The 25426-nt window shown below is 39.0% G+C and overlaps 1 protein-coding gene across 2 annotated transcripts; it reads right to left on the minus strand.

Annotated features, from left to right (window-relative positions):
- LOC103153257 (lysophosphatidic acid receptor 2-like) lies at positions 1–21477 on the minus strand. 2 transcript variants are annotated; one of them, XM_007574107.2, is made up of 6 exons: positions 21202–21477; positions 20943–21074; positions 8572–9016; positions 6634–7128; positions 5361–5599; positions 1–1077 (listed from the first exon to the last, which is right to left on the minus strand). In XM_007574107.2, exons 3-6 carry the CDS (start codon positions 8822–8824, stop codon positions 964–966), a joined length of 1101 nt encoding a protein of 366 aa, XP_007574169.1. In that variant the 5' UTR covers positions 8825–9016; positions 20943–21074; positions 21202–21477; the 3' UTR covers positions 1–963. The 2 variants fall into 2 exon arrangements, with proteins under 2 accessions (XP_007574169.1, XP_007574168.1); XM_007574106.2 differs by having other exon boundaries at positions 1–851; positions 949–1077; positions 20943–21477.
- Positions 21478–25426: the final 3949 nt, after the last annotated feature.

A 25426-nucleotide genomic window follows, 5' to 3' on the forward strand; every position in this document is an offset into this window, starting at 1 on the left:
AGGTGCTGTATTGGGATAAAAAAAAAAATGGTTTAAAACAAATTTTAAAATGTAGCTTCTAAAATATTTTAATCTGATAAATATGCGAGTCTAATTCTGATAAAATCTCCCAAATAAAAAAAATAAATAAAAAAACCTAAACCATTTAAAAAAAACAACAACAAACAAATCCAGTTCTTAAGCTGTAAAATAAAAACAGTAAAAAGGAGAATTCCTTCCTCTGCAGGATCAATGTTAGATTAATAACAGCCACGGCACGAGACGGTTTCAATACAGTTTTAGGCACAAAAAAAGTGATAAGTTACAACGTTAACTATTTACAGTTAATGGCTTGCTTTATAAAATAATCTCTGGTGCAAACAGACGTCATCATCTCCAAGCTACGTCGCAAACATTTAGCTGCCTTCTGGTAGAAAGAGCGGGAAACGATGGAGGGGAAAAAAGTGTTTCATAAAATGGCTAATTATATCTGGATTCTTTGCAATGTGATGAAAATGTTATCTTTTACATGAGCTCCGACTTATGAAATCAACGTGAGAGAGCAAGTATTAAATGTTCCACAAAGAGTAATTCAAAGCAGTTTTTAAGCTGTTAAACTGTTTTTCACTTTAGCAATAATGTTTCTAAGCTACAGGAAGAGAGGTTGACGAGTTGATGTAGCAGCCTTTGCACACACAGTGTGGCAGCGCTTACATTGCATTGGTCTTTTCCAAAAATGGCCACCTTAGTAACAGTCCTTTCCCTTCTTCTGCACGCCATCATGCTGTTCTTGGTGCTGATTTGTGGAGAGCTTCTTCTCTGAAGACCGAGATAAAACCGGAGTGCAGCTCGCATTCAGAAGCAGTTCAAGTCTATTAAGAAAAGTATTGGAATCACTCGGATTTCATGTCCGTCTGCCCGTCAGAGGCGCACCATCTTCTTTCAAAGCATTCGAACATCGGTAGATACCGTTAAGGGGGCGTTTCAGGTTGTGTCATTGAAGCTGTCTGAGGCGGCGGCGTGATCCTCCGACACGTGATTCATGAGAGGCAACCCGTTGGCCTCCGCCGCCTTCCGGATGGTGCGAAGCCTCGACTCCTGCAGGCAGAGAGCAGGAGAGGCGAAAGTAGAGGCAAGATGGAAAAAAGAAGGAGGAGGACCGGAGAGGAGAAATAATGGGTTGTTTGCAGAAGGGTGAGTGGAGTGGAGAGAAAAAGAAAGAAAAACAATGGAGAGGGAGTTAGTCGAGTCCAAACCAGCAAAAAGAGGCAAAGAACCCAAGAAGAGAAAGACATTAAAAAAAACAAAACAACCCAACCAAAACAATAGCTAGAGAGTGGCGTTTTTTTCTTTTAAAATACAGTCTTCCCAGGGTGTTATGTCACAAGGGGGCGCCAAGAGCAAAAAACAAAAATCTTTAGTTTATGACAGTTATCATCCATCCATCCATCCATCCATTTTCTGAACACCCTTGTCCCTCAGTGGGGTCGGGAGGGGTGCTGGTGCCTATCTCCAGCTAACGTTCCGGGCGAGAGGCGGGGTTCATCCTGGACAGGTCGCCAGTCTGTCGCAGGGCATGACAGTTATCACCGTTATCCAAAACTAAACTAAATGGTTAAATGGTTTAATCTGGACTGTAATAATAGTTTAATCATACATATTAAAACTAATCCAACCGCATCTGGATTCAGAACCAAATTTGACTGAAACGAGAACAAAACCCAAAATAGTTGAGACTGGCTGAACATCATGGACTGAATAACAGATCACAGACATTTTAAAGTTCTTTGTCATCCTCAGTGTTTCTTATTAGATAATAAAGTTATTGTTTTCACTGAGCTGTGCGTTTGTTTTGTTGCAGCATGTCATAAAAAAAAAAGATTCAAACATTAAAATTTACCAACCAGAAGTTTTCGTTCATTTTATGCAGATTTTATGTGACAGACCAACGTAAAGTCAAACTGCAACGTGGAAGGAAAGCGAAATGGAACCGGTTTTCATTTGCTTTACCAATAAAAACTTCAAAACATTGTCGTGCGTTTGAATTCAACACCTCCCCCTCCCTGCTGAATCATCTGCTGCTGCAGTTACAACTACAACTTGTTTTTCTTTTGTTTATTTTGGAGGGGCGTTTATACCAGCTTAGCACATGAATTCACTGAAAGAAATTTGGTAATTCTTTTTTTCACAAAACCTGTCAAACTCAGTCAGAGAGGAAGGAGAGCATCTTTGAAACAAACGTAAAGGTTTCGCCACAGATTCTCAACAATGCTTTGGATCTGGACTTTCAAAAGCATAGATATAATTTAATGTAGAGGTTCAAATGTCTCAGGGTCCGTCTCAGTCTTTTGCAGCGTCTGCATGATGCTGCCACTACCATGATTCACAGCGGACATGTGAAACCGCCTTAAAATTAAAGTTAAAAACTTTTTCAATAAACTGCACGACTTCAGTGTGAGATATTTATATATGTAACAAAAGAAGTCCTAACCAAACACAGCAGGCGGACAATGAAATAAAAACACACACGTAGCCATGTTGGACATTTATTTTCAATAGTTGTAATGTTTTTACAAAAATAATATGAATATAAATGAAATCCCAGCACCATCAGTAAAATATTTCTATATATGTATATATAAAAAAAGTATATATGCGTTTTAATGACTTAACTGAAATATAGACAATCATTTTGTGTGGCTTTACAAACGTGGTTGTCATAAATGAATTATAGTTTTCTTTAAATTGCATGAGGGAGTGCAGATCTTGCCAACAAAAGCACAACGGAGGACGAGAGATATTCGTCTTTGTCCAGCCTGGACATTGAGCAACAACAACAAAAAACACAGAAAATATTCTCCTGGCGCTCTTACGTCAACATGTTGATGTGGACACAGACGAGATACGCGCAACTGCATTTTCCTGCTGGTGTTGCGTGAGGGCATATTTACAACGCACATGCCGGAGTATCAAGTCAGAGGATGTGTGGCAAGAAGCGTGACCTGGTATAAAACCCCGTAAACATCTGGATCAAGTTAAGACACTACAACAAAAGAACACAGAGACACACACACACACACACACACACACACTCAAACACTGCACTGATGAGGCAGAAATGTTGTGGTGACGATCAACTAATTAACATTAGCATGAGGCAGAGGAATGCTTCCAGGAATTTGGGTGAGTTTAGCAAATAAAAAAAAAAAAAAAAAGAAAGCAGTAAAGCCCTTAAAAGGTCTAATCAAAGTCTCTCCGGACTTTTTCTGCCGGGAGAAAACATGTTTATTGAATTGGGTCAATGTGAACTGTATGAGATGCGGATGGAAATATTACTACAAGGCCGTCTGACTAATCCCGACAGTGAATTACTGAGGCCAGTCGGTACTTGCAGAGTAACTGAATATCAACAGTAGAATGTACTGAACGTACAGAAGATCACTGGGATGGTAAAAACCCTAGAGCGTAGCACTCTAACATGCAGACATGATGCAGAAAGCGATCCTGCAGGTGTGACAAAAATGTGGATGGGGGACATTCCGTGTACAAAATAAGTTCAAAGAAACTCAAAATAGCCGAGTTTCCATTGCAAATGTATGCAAATCTTTGTCTATATTCTGCTAATGTAACAAAAAAACAAACAAAACAAAAAAAACACTACAATTTCGCAGTTCCATTTAGTAAGAAATAAAAGTAAAATCTCCTATGAATAAGCTTGTTTATGAGACAAGTCATTAAAAATCATGGCAGCGATGGATGTAAACAGTTCCATGAAAATAAACAAGGTGACGTCTGCATGTTCGCGGTGAACAACAGGAACCTCCCCACTGTTAGAAACTTCCAGAAAGAAACCTGTTTTACTTACCGATGCATATCAACTGACAGAAAAGCAGACTTCGGTAAGCATAATGCATAATTGTTTTCCTATCAAGCCATATAGTCCGTCATAGGTTCATGCTCTCCTGCACATCATAGCAGCATTGAGAAGTCAATAAAGATGCAAAAAGTCGACACATACTTTACAGAAAGGCTGATGGGCTCAGATGCTTCGCTAATCAAGCTGAACAAAATGGAGCCAAGGCAAGTGGACCAGGTCGCGAATGGAGCGGATGAACAGATCACAACAATGAGGCTAAACGCGAGGCGACAGGTGGAGAGTTATGCTAAAACTGAAAAGCCTTCAGGATGTTTTGTTGTTCTCTTACAAAGAACAGAAACACCCATCTTCTCACAGGAGAGTCAATATTTCCACTGTGAAACTGCTTTTCACAATTTTATCAGAGAATTTGCGACTGAAACATAATCTTTGCATTATTTTATGCCTCCAGATGAAAACCATTTATTCTGTTTTTTTTTTTCAGCCAAGCTGATAAGAAAAAAGGAAATGACGTCAGCCGTGTAGAGTTTACGTCCTAGTGAACTAACGTGACCAAAGGAAGACCAAATTCTGCACGCTTACATTTGAGATGAAAATCTTAGATTAAATGTGGTAAACTAAAAGTAAAGCAAATCAAAGATCAAAAATCAACTCTACATAGATTCAACTAAAACGTACTCACTACAAATGAACTAAAATTAGAAGACAATAAGTCTAACTTAATCTACAGACTACCTATGGATGCAAAAGCAACGATAAAAGACCACTTGAATTACAAAAAATTTAAGTTAATTAATAAGCCAATTGTTGCCAAAAACATGAAGTTTCCAGCCAAGACAAAAAAAGTCATTTTACGACATAATTTGGGGTTTTAACGTATTTTAGCATGTATTCTTGCAATATGATGATTATTGGTGTATGAATGTGTAAATGAGTGAAAGCCAGCGTGAAAAACCATTTCAGTGGTCAGTATGACTAGCGAAGCTAAAAATCAGCCTGTTTAGAACTTTGTCATAACTGCATTTTACCATTTATATTGGATGGCTATTCAGACCAGATACCTTCTACCAACTCCCTTCTAAAACAATAAAACACAAATTTGCTAGAACTAAAAATTTGTTAGTCACTAACAGGTTAGCATCTGCTTCTTATTGTTCAAATTAACAGGTTATTTCAGTTTGGTTGGGTTTCTACAAGTCAGGACTTCATTCTATTTGACCCTAATCCAAAATCTAAAAGTACTTACAGTAAATTATTAAAGTCGTTTAGTGTAAAAACCGATATCCTGGCGAGATTTCTTTGCTTGTACTCCAGCTGTACTTGGACATTTCTACTTTGGTGTTTAGAATTTCCTGTAAAATGGGCTAAGACACAATCAAACTGCCCAAAAGTTACTAGCAGCGCTCGGCTAAGATATCTGACCTGAAAACGAAAGCAGTTTTTACTTTGTATAGTTTTTCTGTTTGATATTGGTGTTGTCATCTTCGTTGGTTTCAGACATTACCTCAAGCGTGGTAAAGTCATTATCAGACTGGCCCCGGCGGCACAAGCAGCACAGCAGCTCCTTGAAGGTTTTCCTCATGTCTTTGTCCCTGAAACAGTAGACGATGGGGTTGACGAAAGAATTGCACTCGGCCAGCACCAGGAAGTACTTCTCGTAGCGCAACACTTTGCAACTTTCGCAATCGAGACCATCGAGCATCAGAAGAACGAGACCCGGTGTCCAGCAGAGCACGAAGAGGCCTGTTGAGGAGAAATCAAAGATGTTAGAAGATCCTCAACTTAAAAATCGACAAACGTTATTCTGAAGTGAAGGTGAAGACGTTGCCAGGCGACAGTGTGATCTACAAATTCCCTGACGGACTCACAGCCGACCAACAGCCGGCTTGTGGAATGGGTTTAGTCTGTACGATCAGGTTTTATTATCATAATACTTGATTAGGGATCTCAGGAATGTGCACACGTGCGGCACACTGAGCACTAATATATGCAAACTCTGGACAGAAATGGTAAAACAATGTGGTAGTAAGCACTGGGACACCAAACATGTCATGCATTCCTTAGAAAGCCAAACAAACCCCCAGCGGTCACGGCCACCTGGCTCTATCCTCTAAGTTTAAGCTAAAGTTTCCCTCTTCTACTGCAGGTTTAAGACACCAATTAAGTCAGTTTTAAATGCAAATTATTCAACGTTGAAAGTGCACATATGCTTGGAGTGGACTACAAACTGAGGCTTGCCCAGGGTTGTCATCCAAGCCTCTTTTGAAAACAGAACTGGAATTATGCTTGCAGCTCCGGGCCCGGCCGCGCTCGAGAGTTTACAGGTTAATCGGCTGCAGAGTGACAGGACAAAGGCTTGTAACACTTTTTAAAAATTTAAGGAATTCAACGGGTCTTAAGGAGCGGCAAAGGAGGCAGCGAAAATTTGGAAGAAAATAAATAAATAAGGGAAAGGCAGCAAAAAACAAGAGCTGAGTGAGAGGAAAGGCGTGAATGCAGGTATGTTGGGGAAGCAAGGACTGCCCTGACAAGCACAGACATGTCGAGGCATTTACAAAGCAGTGCAACTATTTTCAGTTCCCAGAAGAAGAAAGGAAATTTTCAATAAATAAAATAAAATGCAAAAAAAAAAAATACCAGCTACATGCAGCATTTATTTAATACTTATGTGTATCCAAGGAAACCAAGTAAATGGATGAAATAATCACTATTTCAAAGATAACTTTACTAAATTCTGAGTTCATTTTGAAGACATTTAACATGCTTTTCTGACTCACCTAGGATCATTGAAACGGTCTTCATCAAGCCGAGAACAGTCTCTTTGTGTCTGGTCGGCGTTGTGTGCTCAGACATCTGCTTGCTCTTGTGCCTCACATAAAAAAAGATCCGGGTGTAGATGGCCACCATTATGGAGAAAGTAATCAAGTTGAGAAGCGCCCAGAACACCAGGAAGCTGCGACTGTAGAGCGGCGCCATGGTGGAGCATCTCTTCAGGTCGCACAGACAGTTCCATCCCATGGTGGGAAAAAGGCCCATAATAATCGACACCACCCAGATGGAAAATATGATGATGCAAACCCGCCGCATGCTCATCTTGCTGTGCAGCTGCATGTTGAAGATGGTCTGGTGTCGCTCCATGGCAACAGCAAGAAGATTGAGGACGGAGGCCGTGAGGCTGGTGTCGACTAGCCCTTGGCGAACAAACCATTGGTACTGACTTAGCTTTATGGTCCAAGGGCCAGTGTGAAACATCAAGTGGAGGTAGGCAAGGCCTGAGGAGAAAATTTGCAAGAAATTACTTCACAACCTAAAAATGGTTATTGCTTTTGAAGACCAGGGTTTCTTCAAAGACTTTCAAATACCTTTCAGAAAACAAACCCATTGTACATGATTCTTTAGGCTTTGCACTTTTTTTATTCATTATTTGCCAAGACTAGCCAAATTTTAGCATAGATGCACAGAAGAACTGGATAAGAAAACCAACTTCAAAGAAAAACACAAAATGAAAACCTTCAGACAAGGGGAGGTTGGTTTCTTTAACACAGAACTGAATGTCTTCTGATGTAGTTTGAGGTTAGTAGTAGTGGTTGACTTGACTAACTAAGCCAAGACCAACACTGTGAATTTAGAAGGAATCAGGGTTCCTTACAAATTGACAAACCAACACCACATTTGAGTACGTTTAGTCATTTATCTAAACAGTCATGTTTTCACTCATTCCGACTGATTGAAGAGATGCACAACATTCTGAAATATATGCAGATATACAAGTTAGCTACCAAACTACGATTGCATTGAAATAAATATTAAAAAATGGCTCATCTTAACCCAATTCTCCTCCATTTCACAAAATACTGAAATCAAGCATTTCACTTCATTTCCTCCTGTACAATGTAGAAACTTTACCATATTGTGGAATACGAATTGCCATAATTTATTTGGTTTTAAGTGGGCATTTTGTCATATATTGACATATGATGTCAGCATGGCATGCATAACTGCATACCTGGAAACTTTTGGCTGCCTTGTACCCATTAATTCATTATTTTTTCTTTTGTTTTGCATTTAGCTGACCTTAATGTACTTAAATACAATGAATTACTATTCTAATGAAAACTTAAAATTAAATAAATTTTTTTTTAAATTTGCTTTTTAATTTCAAAATTAAGGTGTGCCTATAGTAGTTAAGAAAAGCATGATAATTATTAAACTTTGTTTAAAACACTTAAACAATTTTAAATGTTAGTTTAAAACATCTAAGCAATTTAAAATGTTTAAAACATTTAAAATGTAAATTTTCTTTAAATTTCCATCAGCTGAAATTTAAAGAAAATATTTATGATGTACATTCAATTAACTATATAAATATAATTATTTACTATACTGTCCCAATAACACGTTACAATCTGACTTGTTTTTTAGTTCTGATGTCGCGTGTTATTTTGTGAAAGTTTCTTTGATGAGATATACAAACAGAAAGACCAGTGGTGTTTTATCCAACAATTTATAAATTACCTCCAGCATTAATAATCTATGAAGGTGTGATTATAAAGAAGTCAATTATGGAAGATAAATTACCAAATAAAGAGTGCAGTATTTTAGGAAAAGCAGACATGTACTTAAATTCATTGAGTTTCACCTGGGCTTGCATAAAATTCACAATAATTAATCAGTCCAATAAAAATCATTCAAGAGAACAACTAAAATGACATTACCTGAGAACAAGTCTGAAACAGCCAGATTACCCAGCAGGTAGTAGATGGGGAAGTGAAAGCGTCGGTTTTTGAAAATGGCCAATATGACCAAAAGGTTTGAAAAGATAACTATGAAGCAAACAAGCATTCCCAAAGTGACGACCGCATAGTCCCGTTTGCGCCAGAATTCAGAAATCGTTTTATTGCTATTCTTGTAAAAAAAAGTCACATTTTCGGTATAGTGGCATGTATTGCTATTAGTTGTGCTGGACATGGTGTCAGAGAAGACTTGAAAAAGATGGATGCTTTGTCGACAGGCAATAGAGCCCAGAGATTGTGGCGGCGTTTACAGCTGTGCTCTTTGGCAGGTTGGAGGTCGGCTTGCCATGAGTTGAAAGGCAGAATAAAAAGATCCAAAGTTCCAAGCCGTCACTTGCTAAAGCGTCTCCAACACCATCAGGGAAGTCTGCAAAGAAAAAAACAAAAAGCAGATTAGAAAGACAACAGAAGCATTAATTATAAAACAAACTTTAACACTAATGTATTTAGTACATTGATTCTAAAATAGCAGTGAAATCAGTAGAATTGGATCTTTATTGTCTTTATAATGGGTACAACAGAAATGCAGCCCTTATGGAGTTTTAAAGTATAAATAAAGGTCAGAAATGATAAAATCCTCTGTGGCATTTCATTGCTTTGTACTTGTGACATGTGCAATGACAATAAAGTTGAATTCCATTCTATTCTAACAAAGTTTTTTTTTACCATACTACTTCACTAAAATTTTCCAATTCACAAATGGAAATGTGTTGTTACCAAGGCTTGTAATGTCAAATGACATTACAAAAGACACAGACTATGATGAGTAAATAATGGAGGAGTTTCATTTGTGATTTAGCAGTTTGCCTGACAAGCTTATCTAGTAAATCTTTTAGATAATATTCTGAGTCAATCATTTTCCTATTCAAATTACTAACTAATATTAACTGCGAAATGCAGTGGTGAGAAAAAGTGTTTTTCACCCTCCTATTTATTTCTTCAAGCCTGTTTGTCACACTTAGCTTATTTTTGTAGCAGCAGATATAATTGTTGCTTTTCTATATAAAAAAAAATAAATAAATAAAAAAAATCATGGGAAACAACTTTGACATTTTTTGCACAAATACCATGTTCCATCTTACACAATATTTTTCACAGTGAGATAATCTGATTCTAGCGTGAGCCTAACAGAAACAAGACAAACACAAACTAAACTTCACGGATGCGATTCAGGGAACAGACCACGGTTCCGAGCAGAACCGTGATCTGAAGCCATCTTCACTTTGAGACCCGGAACCCGCTGTAATCTTCTGTTTACAGTAAACTTGCATTTAGAGTCACGAACACTGTCTGACATTACTTTCCAATCTCCCTTGACACCCAAAGCAGCACCATCAAGCTCAGCCCGCTTGGCAGTTGGAACAGCGGAGCAGCTCCAAGCAGGCTGAGACACGCCTCGCAATTACGCAATCCAACTATGTAACTCCATCTCAATCCAAACATCCAGTACGCAGCACACACACACACACAGACACACACACACACGCACGTTTGCATGGCTATCTTTGTGGGGACTTTCCACTGACTTCCATTCGTTTCTACAGCCTAAGCCTTACCCTTATCCTAACCATCACACACCTAACCCTATCTGAAACTCAATTCACACCTTAGTCCTAAATCTGACCCTTGACCTAAAAACAACATTTCCCCTATGTGAGGACCAGGCTTTGGTCCCTACAAGGAGCAGTGAGTCCCCACAACGTAGTGTCAGGAAAACAGTCCCCACACAAGGTATTACAAACGCGCGCGCGCGCACACACACACACACACACACACACACGCACACAAACACATGCGCGAGCATGCACACACACGCATGCACACACACACACGCTCGCAGGGAGGAGTCTTTCGTGATCAGCTTCCTTAACCAAGGGTGTGTGGAAAGAAGCGTCAAATCAAAAACAGAAAGAAATGAGGAGACTAAAAGGGGGGGATGAGAATGAAATATATATATAAAAAAAACACATATAACCTGAAAGCTGTCTTAGGAGAGAAAAAACTTCAACATTAAAAAAAATAAATACAGAGCAGAATCTCTGTAAACTTCAGTGTACGAAAGATGAGGGTCACTGAAGAAAAATTAAATAAATAAAAAAGAAATTTGACTTTTTCTCAGAAATCAGAATTCTTCTAATCTACTTCTGCATTGCAGGACACAGAAAGGGATCCACAGAAAATTACACATCATTAACAAAGTATATGTGCTGATCAGATAAGTGAAAAACAACCTGGTTTCTGTTGGTTCTGGTACTTTGTTTCAGAGATTAAGACCATGTGCTCTGTGTTCAATCTGCTACAAACAGCAGCAACACAGAAGAAAAGGTGAGTACTTGGCTTTAGCAATTTAAAAACAAGAGCAAATAGTGCAACAAAACCTGGATGCAGTACAATTACTAGATAAGATCAGCGCATTCCTTGTTGCCACAGAGCAGCCAGGTATACTTTAGCTGGTGAAAGGCAAAAGCTTCATCATATCTGGCCTGAGTAGTGATGTGGGCTTCTTCCACTGTCAGATCTTTTACTTTCTATCTGGCTCAATATTACATTAGCATGAAAAATGCAAGGCCATAACAGTTGGCCCATGTTAGCCAACAACTATAGCGCTCCAAACAATTGTTTGCGGTTATGAGTTTTGCACATGCTGACAATATATTCTCCATATATCATGCGGCCACACCTTAGACAGAACAAGCTCCTTCACTGTGGTCTGAGGCCTTAAACTGAACCTACCAAACCTGCAGAAACCCTGAAAATCATTACTCTTGCTCTGGTGATCAAATATGTTTAGAAAACAAAAGATAAAGGTATGTATGCATGTATTGCTATAGCTTTCTTATCTGAGGTAGCCAGTTTGAGCAGAAATGGCAATAATCTCTTGCAGAAATGTGCAAGAGGAAGTTAATGCCAAGAACTATGGACAGGAGAGTCAGCAGTATCCTGAATTTCCTCTGTGTGTGAAGTGGGATGAATTTACAAGAATACAGACGAATTTACCCCAGATTGTTTGTAGATGTAGAAGATGTCTACGAACAATCTGGGGTACACATCCCCAGAATGGTGTAGTCCTCAAGCTCTGCCTCAGATTCTTCTCATTTCAGCGATTCACTCATTAAGATGTTTGTCATCAACTGCTTACCATCGGCACACAAAGATTTGTAGACAGCGGCTGCATAGTGGATAACCTTTGCCCACTTGGTCGTCCTTCTCCATAAACAGGGCTGTATCTCTATGGCGTTAATCAGATCTTTTGCTTTAAATTATTTATTTTTGTTCCAATTACTTGGACTTTTTACTGATGGAAATGTCGATGAAAACCGGTGACGACAGCGTTTCCTGGATGTTCCTTTTTTAACTCTGTGACTGGCACGTCGTGACATCACGACGGTTTTTCCGAGACAACTTTAGATGTAGAGTTTTGTCTTATTCTTCTTTTGAGCTGCAGCTGTTTGCTATTGAACTTACTCGGCCCCCGTAGCATGTGCCGTTGTTTGGTGTCCTCTTAAATATAATAAAGATTTCAGACAGCAGTTTTTAGCTGATTGTATTCCTACCAATAATTATTTTCTGATATATAGAGACTTTAATATCCATGTTCTTCAGATCCTTTAGCCCTTGAATCCTGAAGGCTTTTGTCATCTCTTGATGTGATTCTGGTAGTAAATGGACCAACACATCATCTCGGCCACACTTTAGACCTCCTGATTTCTATGGACTAGCCGTCTCCCTTTCTGGGAAATATCTGAATCTGCCATTTCACACAATTTCCCGGTGATTATTGATTTTGTTGTTCCACATCCAATCAAAAAAAAACAAAAAAAAAAACAAAAAAAAACACAGACAGCAGGTTTTTAATTGCAGGATCCCAGCACTGGCAACAACTGGACAATTTTCTGCTGCTTTTATGGACTAGCGGTCTGTCCACCAAGCACTCAGGGGACAGCCATAAAGCTAAACAAAAATGGAGGAAAGACAAATTAGGCATATCCCTGGAGATGCTAATAAAAGTGTTTTGATATGAAAGAGCTTTCTGTCTTTATTGGCAAAGTGGCATCTCCACGACTGGCTACTTGTTGATTCATCTGTTCATCCCGTTTCAGCTGTTTTTGATCAGATGGAGCCCATCACTCTCTTATTTGAAAGAATTCAATACATGAAGCCAACTAGCTCACTGGCTCCCTATTCATTACAGAAACCAGTTTACAGTCCTAATACCTGCTTTTAAGGCTCTGGTTATTCATCAGAGGCTTATTTATCAGATATTGTAAATTTTTATGTTTCTGGGAGATATTTGAGGTCGTCTAATCAACGTTTGTTAGACACTCCAAGGTCAAGGGTAAAACACTGGGGCGATTTGTAACCTTTTCTGTGGCAGCACCCCAGATTTAGAATAACCTTCCCCTGGATTTTCGTTCTATTACAAATCCAGGCACTTTTAAATCTAAATTTAGGACTTATTGTTTTACTCTGGCTATACTATGCATAATGTATAGCCAGAGTTATTGAATTGCCCATCATTTATCATGATAAATTTATGACGTTCTTATCACTCTCACGTTCCAAACAGCTTTTAAGCATTATAGCCATTTAAAACTGCAGTTTTCATGCATAATTTCAGAACAAAACCCAAAACCTCACTCATATTACCAAAAGTCAGCCAACATTTCCAATTCTAGCATGTTTCATATCAGAATTTAAAAGCTTCAAAACAGAGCAACTTTATCATCCTCCATCCAATCCTTCTTTCATCAGCTGCTCTCTCTCTTTGCCTGAACTACAGACATGTCAATGAAAGCATAGCTTCTTTTTAAATAACCTCTTACATCTATACCTCCCCTAAAAACTGAAAACTACCAACCTTTAGTCTTCTTCCCGCTGTAACAGCATGCACTCCAAAGAGTGTTGCTGTCAGCATGAAGTGGCACAGCTAGTAATAAAAAACTAAGAAATCTCTGTCTGTTTGCAAAAAGAGATTGAATATGAGTCCTCACATGCCAAAAGGCCTTTTACCTTCTCCATGGTCAGCACTTATCAGTTCATCATCCCGTCAGTAGGGACCATAACTTGAATATCTGATGTACAACAACTGTACTTGCAAAATAGCAGATCATTATCTCAGTACAATCTACAAATATCAATGCATCTGCAAGAAAGTCAGTTATTAACCGTGTATATACATTTGCACAACTGGACACCTCTGAAAAAAAAAGTCCTGCTGTGTTTGCAGGATTCAAAGTCCTGTTTGTCACCTGAGACGAATGAAAATCAGAGTATTTCAGTGAAACAAAAGTGTGACTGTGGATTGTAGAAGTCTGCAGCAGCAGTCAGAAGTGAAAGCACCAACCAAACCGCTGTCTTTGAAGCTGCTCTTATATAACTGACATTTCCAACTTTAGTGACGATAAAGATGTATCAGATCTGAAAAAACGGATCAAACTCACGTCTCACTTACTACGACAACGTAATGTTAGTTCAGTTCATGCTAGATACATTTTCTTTGTTTCTGTAAGGCAATGCTGATCCTTAGATGGTTAAGGGGTCAGTCAAAAGCTAACTTAAATTATAAAACTGACGACATGAGAAGGGTTCACAAAAAAATGTTTCATTAATTAATTACATTCTTCCAACACAGAGCAACTTTCACCCACACACGTGTTTGTCACGCTATCTTTGTGGGGACTTTCCATTGACTTTTCATTTCTGCAGCCCAACTCTTTCCCTTACGCTAACCCTTACACATCTAAATAAAACTCAGTTCACACCATACTCCTAACCTAAAAACAGCATTTCCCACTGTTCTTTGTGGACCCAGCCCCCACAAGGAGCAGTGGGTCCCCACAACGTAATACGTCAGGAAAATGATCCTCACAAGCTATGAAATGCATGGTGTGCGCACATACACACACACACACACACGCACACACGCACACACGGTCCTGATGCTAGAACATATTTTGGCTCTCAAAGTTCATTGTGACCTTCTAGACCAGATAGTGTTAGAGACTCCATTTAGAGGGACGCTGTGGTAAACAGAACAATCCTACCTCTTAATTTAGCAGAAGTGACGCCAACACAGGAAAGCATGAAACTTTAAATTTAAATTATGTCTTTAGTGTCAGAGAATAAGTGTGAGAACATAAAAGAGGAAGCTGATTTTCAGATAAAATATAAAAAAGCTAAAGTTAAACCTTTCAACTTGAAGACGTTATGTTTCATAAAAACAAGTACAGCAACTGAAACTGGTTTGCCACGCAAACTGCCTGAGTATTATCGCATTATCAGTTAAAAAATTAGCTGGATGTCAAGCCAGATTAAAGGGAAGAGACACTAATTTAATTTATTTATATTGATGCATTTATTTTAAAAAAGTATATTAATAGAAAGCTGCTGCATGTGGTTTGCTGAGCTGCTTGCAGCCTCTTAACCTCTTGAACTGTTTCTAACTTTGGCCATGTTACAGCTAAGCCCGTCAAGATTACAAATTTTACTGGGGATAAATTGTCCATGTAATTATCACAATAAACAATACTATTGTTTTAAGACCATTTCCAGTAATGTATTGATAATGGCATAATAATGCAAGTTCCCCCTCTCAAAGACTAATAAAGTCTTAATTTTGTACAGAACAAAATGAAACACCAACCAAAAGTGAATAATAAACAAAAACAACTGAAATTGATTATTAAGTCTCCAAACAAAATTGCCCAGCAGTAATCAGAGTGGAAAAGATTAAGCTCGTTTTAATTTATCATGATTAATTTATGGTATGGTTTATTGTGGCAGACTTTGTTACAACTACAACTGTAATCTATTGAGCTCGTTCAAGACAGACCAATGTGAAGCTCAGTCAGATATGACTGAGACGAAGAGCGCCCAAAAATGGAAAATCTATCGCCGTTGTTGGTTGGAGATCCCACAGCATGACAGGGCTACCACTATGTTTCAGTGAGACTGTTGTGTTTTCAGAGTGCCTCATGGTATTAGTTAACACACAGTATTAAGTTTAAATGTAAACAACAAAATTCAGCTGTGGTCTCATCACCCTATCCCCCCTAATGTCTGTGGTCTATTGAATTGTAGTAAACTTTAAACAGGACTTCTCATATCCGTTTTGTTCTTCCTCTTAAAAATGACTTTCTTCTTGCTACTCCTCCATAAAGGCCAGTATAGTGGAACACATGACTAATACATGTCCTGTCCCTGACATCAGAACTGAAACTCCCTCACAGTACCTAATTGCCTTCTGGCTGCTTCTCTGATTAATGCTCTCTCCTTGCCTGCTGTGACGGTTCAGTTGGGTGAATATGTCTAAAGTTTTAAGGAATGCCACTCTCTTTCCAAGCATTGTCATGATATTAAAATTTTAAACTCAATAACTATACAAAGAGGAATATTTAATTATTGAGTTTTATGACTGCATGTACTCCCCCTCCCAGAGTCAGAATTACAAATACAAAATCCAAGATAGAGGCTCATATTTAAATTTTGAACATAACAAATTAAAGCTTTTAATTATGCTTTAATCAATTCAACAATGTAACAGCAAGAAAAACAAATTAACATAGGGTCACATTGTTTTTATTTGAATGTTTTATTGAAAACATTCAAATAAAAACATATCTCCCCTGTACTTTAGCACGGAAATCTTTAGGGGGAAAAAGTCCTCTCTCTGTTTCCTTTTCATTTTTAAAAATCTGGCAACCAAAGAGGCAGTCCTTGGACGGTTCTGTTCCGACTGTATTTTTGTTTTTTCAGATTGTTTTCAGTCTTTTTGATGTGTAGAAGAAGAACACCTGTTGCCTGTCATGTCTGTTTGGCTCAGCACTGCCCCCTATCAGTGTGGCACTGAAATTCCACTTTACCTGCATTAGCTACATGCCATGTATCCAGCTAGTACGGTCAAAAGAGAGTCAACATTGAGGGTAAACAAAATAGCACACAACCAGTCAAAAGTTAATCAGCAGCACAATATGCACAACTGCTCTAGAAATGCAAAAACATTGAGAAAAATAAAATGTAAGATTCAGAGAAAAAAAGTTAAAGTATTTAAGTTTTTGAGGTTTATGGTTTTTAGTTTGTGAACCAAAAATGCTTTTGTAACAAGTCTGTCTCTAGCTGCGTTGGCATTGACCGTGATATTGCACAAATTGAAATTACATTTGCTTAATTGAAACACAGCAACATTCAATAAAGAGTGTCTGGGAGCAGAAAAGTGTTGCTGTGCAGATAGTAAAAGTACAAATCATGAAATATTTCAGTTATACTTTGACAAAAAAACAAACCACTACAGCAAGACCAGACAGTCAATTTCTGTGTGCTGCTGCTGAGGTAAGAGATATAATCTGTGTGATACAGAACAAACACACAGAGAAAAACAAACTCAAAAATCTAACCTTTATCAGATCCATGAATGCACCATGCAACTCACTGCCAGCTCATGAGGACAACATATCTTTTCAATGTGCATGCCGTCACTGCACATTGACTCAAAGTTAGCTGTGTTCGGGATCAATCAAGTGTTTCGAATCAAACTCAGAGGAAGAACAGAAAAATAAAACTGTGTTTAAAAAGAAAACAGAGTTATACGACGAGCGTTTCACTCAGGCTGCAAAACAACAAAGAAGTTAACTGAGGTTTAGCGAAATGAAACTGAAGAAAATGAATCAACCTAGATGGCTGATGATTTAACAAGGGGGACAGATACTTTTTCCACACATGGCTGCATGAGTTTGTTGTTCAAAAGAGCAGAAAAGTGTTGCTGTGCAGATAGTAAAAGTACAAATCATGAAATATTTCAGTTATACTTTGACAAAAAAACAAACCACTACAGCAAGACCAGACAGTCAATTTCTGTGTGCTGCAGCTGAGGTAAGAGATATGATCTGTGTGATACAGAACACACACACAGAGAAAAACAAACTCAAAAATCTAACCTTTATCAGATCCATGAATGCACCATGCAACTCACTGCCAGCTCATGAGGACAACATATCTTTTCAATGTGCATGCCGTCACTGCACATTGACTCAAAGTTAGCTGTGTTCGGGATCAAGCAAGTGTTTCGAATCAAACTCAGAGGAAGAACAGAAAAATAAAACTGTGTTTAAAAAGAAAACAGAGTTATACGACGAGCGTTTCACTCAGGCTGCAAAACAGCAAGGAAGTTAACTGAGGTTTAGCGAAATGAAACTGAAGCAAATGAATCAACCTAGATGATTGATGATTTAACAAGGGGGGCAGATACTTTTTCCACACATGGCTGCATGAGTTTGTTGTTCAAAAACAGTTTTAGTATATGCAGTAAAGTTATATTTGTCTCATCTTAAAATATGTTAGATGGGGAACACTTAAGTGAGAGAAAAAAGTAAAAGCCAAATGAAATCTTTGTCAAAGGTTTGTAGTTTTTATAGACGAATCAAAGATTCGCTAACACAAGGGATTATTAATCTGTCACAAATTTCTGATAGACTCAACACTAGATATTAGGGGTGTGAATATTTTAGTGTCCAGCCATTTGATTCAGATTTTTATGGTTACAATTAAGAAACCATTTTCAATTTTCGATTCAGAAACCAGTCCAAGTTATGTGACTGACAGGAGGAAAAGAGTGTAAATAACTAATACATTTATTTAAAACAGCTTTATAACGTTCCATACTGTAACAAATTCCATGGTTTGTGCATTAAATTCTAAGGTTAGCTTTAGCAGCTATTTTAGGTTAGCTGCTAAGCTAACGCTAACCTAAAATAACCAGTTTTAGGTTAGCTTAACAGCTACGCTAAGGTAAGCTAACCTTAGCTTAGCTGTCAGGACAAGTGGACGTATAATGTGATGTACAATATGCTTACAAATAGGCAAAGACTTACAACTTAAACAAATTTTATAATCGATGTTGAACGCTTTGAATCCATTCAAAATTGCCAGAACTAGGAATCACATTTCTCTATAGAATCCAGATATAAATCTTGTCCAGTATTGTCCCCTAATTTACAAATATAGTTATGTGCCATAAAGATAACCACACTAATTATCCCTAAATAAAGGAATATCAGCCAAATCTAAACAGTTTCACAATTAGGCAAAGGGATGTTATTGTGTGATAACCGTAAAATTAAACTCTGCCTCAACAAAAGAAAGAAAAAACAGAAAACATGCACCTCAAAATTCTAGTCACAACATAACATAGTCATAACTATGGATATTCTAAACTGAAACAGATAAATGAAGCAGCGTTGAGGAAAAGGCTTCCTTCAGTCTATTAGATTGACATTTTAAAATTAACGACAAGTCCTCAGGGTGTGCTGGGAAATCCCACAGCACCTAAAGAGAGTCAACATGGAGGGTAAACAAAACAACAGCATTGTTAACTCAACACCTATCAGCTGCACATGAAAGTTACCTTTAGTCTCCACAGAACGCTGGACGAAAATCCACTCAATACGAATGGGGAAGTTCAGAGCAGAAGAAAAAACAAACAAGGGTCACATAGCAAATACCTCTCAACCCCCGACTTCAGACACCATCACAGTTTCCTGTCACTTACTTACTCTTCCTCCACGTTTCAGTGGTTTGAACACTCACAATCTGTGAATATGTATACGTATGTTCACATATAACTTTTTCTTTTTATAGCAGCAGTGAAACATCTTCCTGCACCTCAAGCTCAAACTATTTACGTCCAAACTTCACGTTTTATGGCCATGCCGAGTCCACCGTGTCACTTATGCGGCTCCGAGGATTTGCATGGCTGCGGGATTTCTCTGTGGATCACGTGCCTGCATTTGTGTGTGAATGAACCAGCTTGGATCAGTAAACACCAGTTCAAATGCAAACCGGTCATTAAAGTAAGGAGCCACACCCAGGTCTGTTCTCCCTCCTCCTGTCTCTAACAGCAAAGCAAATGCGGCGCCAGAGACAGCTGGCTCTCTCTGTCAAACCCCTCAGAACGGCCAGGACTCTGCTCGTCTTCACCAGGGGGTCTGGCATCTGGCATGTCTTGGGGACTATTCCCTCTTGTAGTGAGAGAAAGCTGACATAGCTGGAAATCCATGCTTAGTTCCGTCTGTTTAATTATGTAATTATGCAAACAAAGGAGTAAGTGACTTCTCCCTTCTACGAGAAAAGAAGCCACAGCGGTTAATCTATCGGAGGCGTGATTCAGCTCGTTAGTTAGACGCAAGGCTACTTTACATAAAAACGAGGCACACTTCTTGTCAAGGATCTCATGCAATAAATATTATGTGGCTATTCATAAGAAGCAGAGTCCACTTTTTTTTTTAAGTCATCAATGTTGGGAGAGGTACAAATTTGTTGTGTTGGTTATTTTTGCAAACTTTGACATTTCAAACTGTCGTAGAGTTTGTACATATAAAGTCAACTTTTGATTTCAGGTAGAAAGAGGAGCTGTTGGCGACACAGTTTTAATATTTACCCACTTGGGAATTTTTTAAAGAAAAGGATCAGCTATGGAAGCGTGTGATTTAAAGCAGTTCTTTTCTATAATCTTCTGAAAGGAAATGTCTTGAGATGAGCAAATAAGACCTATCAGGAGGTGGCCAAAACCAGGATCAATTAATATAAGTAGAGATTCACCCATCAGGATTTTACTAGCCAATAACTTTTAATTGTATGTTGTTTTTGGGGCATCTGTGCTTCAGCAACATGTTTTGCATCAAGATGCTATTTTAAGCTTGAATAGTTTCATTGATAGGCTATTAGGCTCAGCCTTACAGTTCTCTAACAATGTAAGATAATGGCTAATGGTTGATTCAATCATCATAGATTCTAATCAAAACGCTGAGTCAGGATTTATTATTAAACCAAATTAGCTAATCCTGTAAGAATCATGATAATAATGCAAAATGTCTGAGCTAAATTTGCTTAATTTAAATAGATTTGTTTAATAACTTTAAAAACAGTTTTTACAGTGCACAGATCCCTGTCTTTCTCAACCAGTTGTATGCTCGCTGTGTTGTCTTTTGGCGGAAAGTGCAAGACTCATCCGGGAAAAGGAAGAAACAAAAATGAAACGTCTTATCTCAGGAGATAACACGCGGGTTTTTTTGCGTGGAATACTATGAATTGACTGCTGCTTTGACTTAAACAGACAGCATGTTAAGACGGTGTAGAAGATGTTCAGGTTGTAATGAAATCCAGACTCAGTTCAGCGCTTCGACCTTCAAACACCATTAAACTGTCCGCGCGCGCTTTATTCAACCCCACTTTAAAGTTTCTCCCCACAATTTAATTTACGGACGAGAAAATCATTTTAAAAAGAATATGTATTAACTCACCTTTTCCTTGCGTCTATGGACCTGTCCCTCAGGTACATCCAGTTCAAATTTCGTGGAGTTGTTCAACTCTAATGTAGGTCAGAGTGTACCTACATCTGAGATCACCTGAGGGCTCTGAACGCCTCTTGAGCACTGAGACAAACAAAAAAAAGAAGTGGGTCGAAATTCAACAGAAACTGCTGTGTGGGAGGTTTCTACACTGCCGCTCAGTTTCAGCTGCTTCTTCTTCTAAGAAAAACTTTAAAGTGGTCACCGTCACCTCCACTGGCACTTTCCTGCTGCTTCCGGTAGTTTTCAGCGCGTGTAACCTGCTTACATTGATCCTTTAAAGGAGGAGGAGAAAGGGTGCGGCACTCTCCTGTGCTGCCGCTGCTGCTCTCTGTCAGCCCGGTTCTCTTTCACAAAGGAGCGGTACCTGGAGCTCTGCGCTGCCTCTGCCAATCTGAGAGCTCCATATCCGCCTGTCGCTGTGCCCCCTGTTGAGTGACGACGGGATGGACGAGCCAATCAGAGACGCGCTGAGGAGTGAGCGACGTGAGGAGGAAAAGCGAGGAATTTAAGGATGAAAGTGGGAGGTGGATTATTAGTGATAATGGTCGGCCAAGGAAGCAGAGGAATGTCATAGCGAAGTTAGTTGTGATTCATTTGAACAAGCAGGACATACGCAACCCACACATACTTCACAAAAAGCCTAGTTCCTTTACCTCTCTATATGGCATAGACAGAAAAATCTAGAAAAAACACTGACGTATCAACCATAAACATTTCAACATGGAGCTTTAGCTATCACAGCTAGAAACTAGTAAACAGGCCTGAAATAGGCGCAGTGGTGGACTCAGACCTTAACCTCCAAAGTCACATAAAGACAACTTCAAAGTCAGTCTTCTATCACCTAAAGAACATTTCAAGATTATTTTAAGACTCATATGTCTGTCTCTTTAGTCACACTGATTACTGCAACGGTGTCTTCACAGGCCTGCTTGTAAGTCAGTCAGATGCAGCTGAACCAGAACGCTGCTGCTCACGTTCTCACTAAAACTAGGAAGATAGATAGAGCACGTCATTCCAGTTCTAAAGTTCTTCCATATGCTTCTTGTAATTCAGAGAGTAGACTTTCAAATACTTCTGTTAGTTTATAAATCACTGGACAGCTTAGCACAAAACTGTATTGTGATCGTGTTAACCATCCAGACCAAAGGCACCAACAAGACATTGTACAAAGACAACACTGGAACCTAACCCACACGAACAACCACAAGTTGCAGTTGGCACACAGAAATATCGATGTAGATCCGACCACAGAATAGTGATTTCCTCCTGACCTACATAAATATGCCACACAAGGCATGGAAACTTAAAATCATGCAGAATACTACTACACCCCTGTGAGATGCATTACAGAAAAATAAGTACATGAATTATCTCCGCTGCTATCCTGCTAGGGCAAAACATTGGCCTCCTTGAAGCCTAAATTAAAGCGGCCCTGAATGTGTAATCGCATCAACTTTTGTTCAAAAGACTATAAAGACGTAAAGAAAAATCAAAGAATAAGGTGTTTTTGTTTCGATGAAAGGAGTCCGATTTGATTTTCTTACCTTTAATTATATGTTGGGTTAAGATGCGCAAACTATGCAGCTTATGAAAGGAGATTGTGAAAGAAAAAGAAAACCTTTAAGAGGTTTGTGGCCATCGTTGAGCAAAACAAAAGTGATGAATTTTCAGTACCTTTTAAGTTTAGCAGATACAACAAAACTTTGCTCTTAGCTCCATCATTTCTGGACTTTTTGTACTGTCCATATCAATACCATCGACAGTCATCTGAAGAAAAGTGTAGATGTTTGTCACAGCACCATCGTAACAGGCTGAAGACGAAGTGAAGTTTAAAGAGTTTCATGCCAGCCAAGGATGTGGCCACTTGGTGGAGGATGAGCTTCTTATCCTTCACAATGTAGCACAGCCTGACCGTCTGCTACTTGGTTCCAGATACAAGGATTTACAACTCACATTGTCTTTACTTGGACACAAGATCATCACAGGCCTCACGTGGCTGCAACAAGAAACCACATGTAAACTACATGCAAACCATATGTAAATTATGTCCAGTACAGTCTGCAACAAAATGCTAGTTATACAACATTTACCTTGTGAACCACTGATCTTCAGCACTTCTGTCTTTGTAGGATGTCTTTGATTGGTTAGTTGCAGCAACTAACCAACCATCCATCCATCTGTCCGTCCACGGGCTGCAACTAACTATTGTTTTACTTGTTCTGTCAGTTAAGTAGTTGTGCACTACTTATTTATTTTAGTTCAGTTATTATTATGTAAGGAGTGACTGCGGCTCAGTGACAAGAGAAGTCTTTTTGCAATCAGAAAGTTGAAATCAATTCCAGAGTACTGCTGTGAATCTCAGAGGAAAAATAAACGTTGTTGCTCTTCAAAGACTCCAAAGACTCACCGTTGATGCTGATGGCTGTGGACAGAAGGATCTCCTGTAGCAGTCACTATCACATTAGATGTGAAGAAGCCTCTGACTGAAGACACTGTTGCTGTGTGACAGTCTCACAAAGAGGAGGCTCAGGGTTGTCTGTATTTTGCTTGATTTTTATGAAGAATCTTTCTGTGCACCATCTTCCAGAGGTTCCAGAGTCGTCCCCAGAGCAGAACCAGCATTCTTTAACACATTGGTTAGTCTTTAAGTCCTTGGTTCTGATGTAGCTACCCCAAGATGGAAAGAGATGACACTCTCAACAACAGATTTATAAAAGATCTGCAGCAACTTTCTGCAAACAGAAAAGGACCTATGTTTCTTCGAGGAGAGCAGTTTGCTCTGTCCTTTCTTTAAACAGTTTCACTGTTGGGTCTCTATTCCGGTCAGATGAACACTGAGCTGTTTGTATTCCTCGACCACCTCCACGACTTCCACCATGATGGAAACTGTGTTTGACTTAACCCCGTTTCTTTTGAAATGTACAGTCATCTCTTTTATGTTGTTCACATTCAAGATGAGATGACTGTTTCCACACCGTGCCACAAAGCTCTCAGCTTAGTGAGAATCTCTGATTTACACGACGACTGCCTAGTCATCTGAGTATTTATGCAAATGACAGGAGTCTGTTTTGTTCCTGACGTCAGAGATGTAGAGACAAGAAAAGAATAGTGAGAGTACAGACCCCTGTGGTGCCCCTGTACTGCTAAGCATCTGGTTAGACGCACAACCTTTCTGTATCAAGAACTGCGGTCTCTTTGTCGGGTCGTTGTGGACCCAGGCGATTGTTGAGGCCTCCACCTTTGTCTTCCAGAGTTTCTGACAAAGCAAAGCAGACAGAGGGTTTGTTGAGGCTGGTGTACGATGGTGACTTCAACTCCAACTCCATGGCAAAAAGCAAACTACAGGGGGTCCTGATATGTTGCTTGTTTGCTTTCTCAGGTGGGGCAACAGGAGCCTCCCTTAATGTGGGATGTCAAAGCAACAGATCTACAGTCGTTGTTGGGTGAAGGACGAGTTTTCTTTGGTACCAGAACAAGGCAGGATGTCTTCTCTGGGGTCAGGCTAAGGTTGAAGAGATGCTGCAGAATCTCACAGAGCTGCTCTGCACAGATACCATCTGGACCTGCAGCCTCGCTCCGGTTCAGTCTCTCGTGCTGCCTGCTGCCTGCTGAGGATGATTGCAGATTCCTCCCACATCGCATGTAGACCTGCCCTGGAGCAAGGCATTTTACCCCAAGTTTGCCGGTCCGCATCTTGGTTCATAAATGTTATTTGTAAGTGCAGCTTGGTCCATGTGGCTATTTGAGTCGGCATGACTTGAAAAGTGCTCCAATAGTTCAGTCAGTTTGCTATTATTTTTTAATGATGTTTTTAAAGTATGCTACAGAAAAAAAATCTGAAAAAATTAGTAGAAGAAGAAAAAAGATTTAAGTAGAGAAATGCAACATAACTACTTGGAACTTAAAAGTATCAGTAAAATGACTGGAAACTTCTTATTTAACACAGATAAAAACAACTTGATGCCTTAGTAAAAGCACACCCTTCCCCCCTACTTCCTGTTCTCAGCTGAGTTTTATTTACCACCATTAGATTACCATTTTGATTATCTCAATGATCTACCTGGAACATATCTGGTAATCATTAGTGAAAGTGTTTGCTACACCTAACAGCCTTACAACAATTCACCAGCATCCAGCTGGTGGGTAATCTTTAATTCAGATGTTTCACACATAAACCGCAACAAACATTATCATCAAAAGGACAAGCTGTTTATATTTTTCTAGATGTTTTTTCATAAGACAGAAACAGGTAAAGCTTGTCCGAAACTGGGTCCTGCCATCCTGTTTTCTGTCATTGTTCAGAAACTGTTTGCGCTTCGCATTACAGCAATAAACTTTATGGAAGACAAGGGCCAATCCTCTCTGCAAATGAGTGAACTGTAATGAAAAGGAGTGGAGAATAGGAAGGACAGAGATAAGAAGGAAATAACATC

Source organism: Poecilia formosa, unplaced genomic scaffold (assembly GCF_000485575.1).
Source record: "Poecilia formosa unplaced genomic scaffold, Poecilia_formosa-5.1.2 Scaffold344, whole genome shotgun sequence".
NCBI classification, from domain to species: Eukaryota; Metazoa; Chordata; class Actinopteri; order Cyprinodontiformes; family Poeciliidae; genus Poecilia; species Poecilia formosa.

Bases quoted from the DNA above. Each gene is read 5' to 3' on its own strand.
- LOC103153257 (XM_007574107.2), bottom strand. From the start codon at position 8,824: ATGTCCAGCACAACTAATAGCAATACATGCCACTATACCGAAAATGTG. The intron at 7,129-8,571 runs GTAATGTCATTT...TTTTCTCCTCAG, and splicing joins TGTTTCAGACTTGTTCTCAG to GCCTTGCCTACCTCCACTTG. The intron at 5,600-6,633 runs GTGAGTCAGAAA...TCTCCTCAACAG, and splicing joins GACCGTTTCAATGATCCTAG to GCCTCTTCGTGCTCTGCTGG.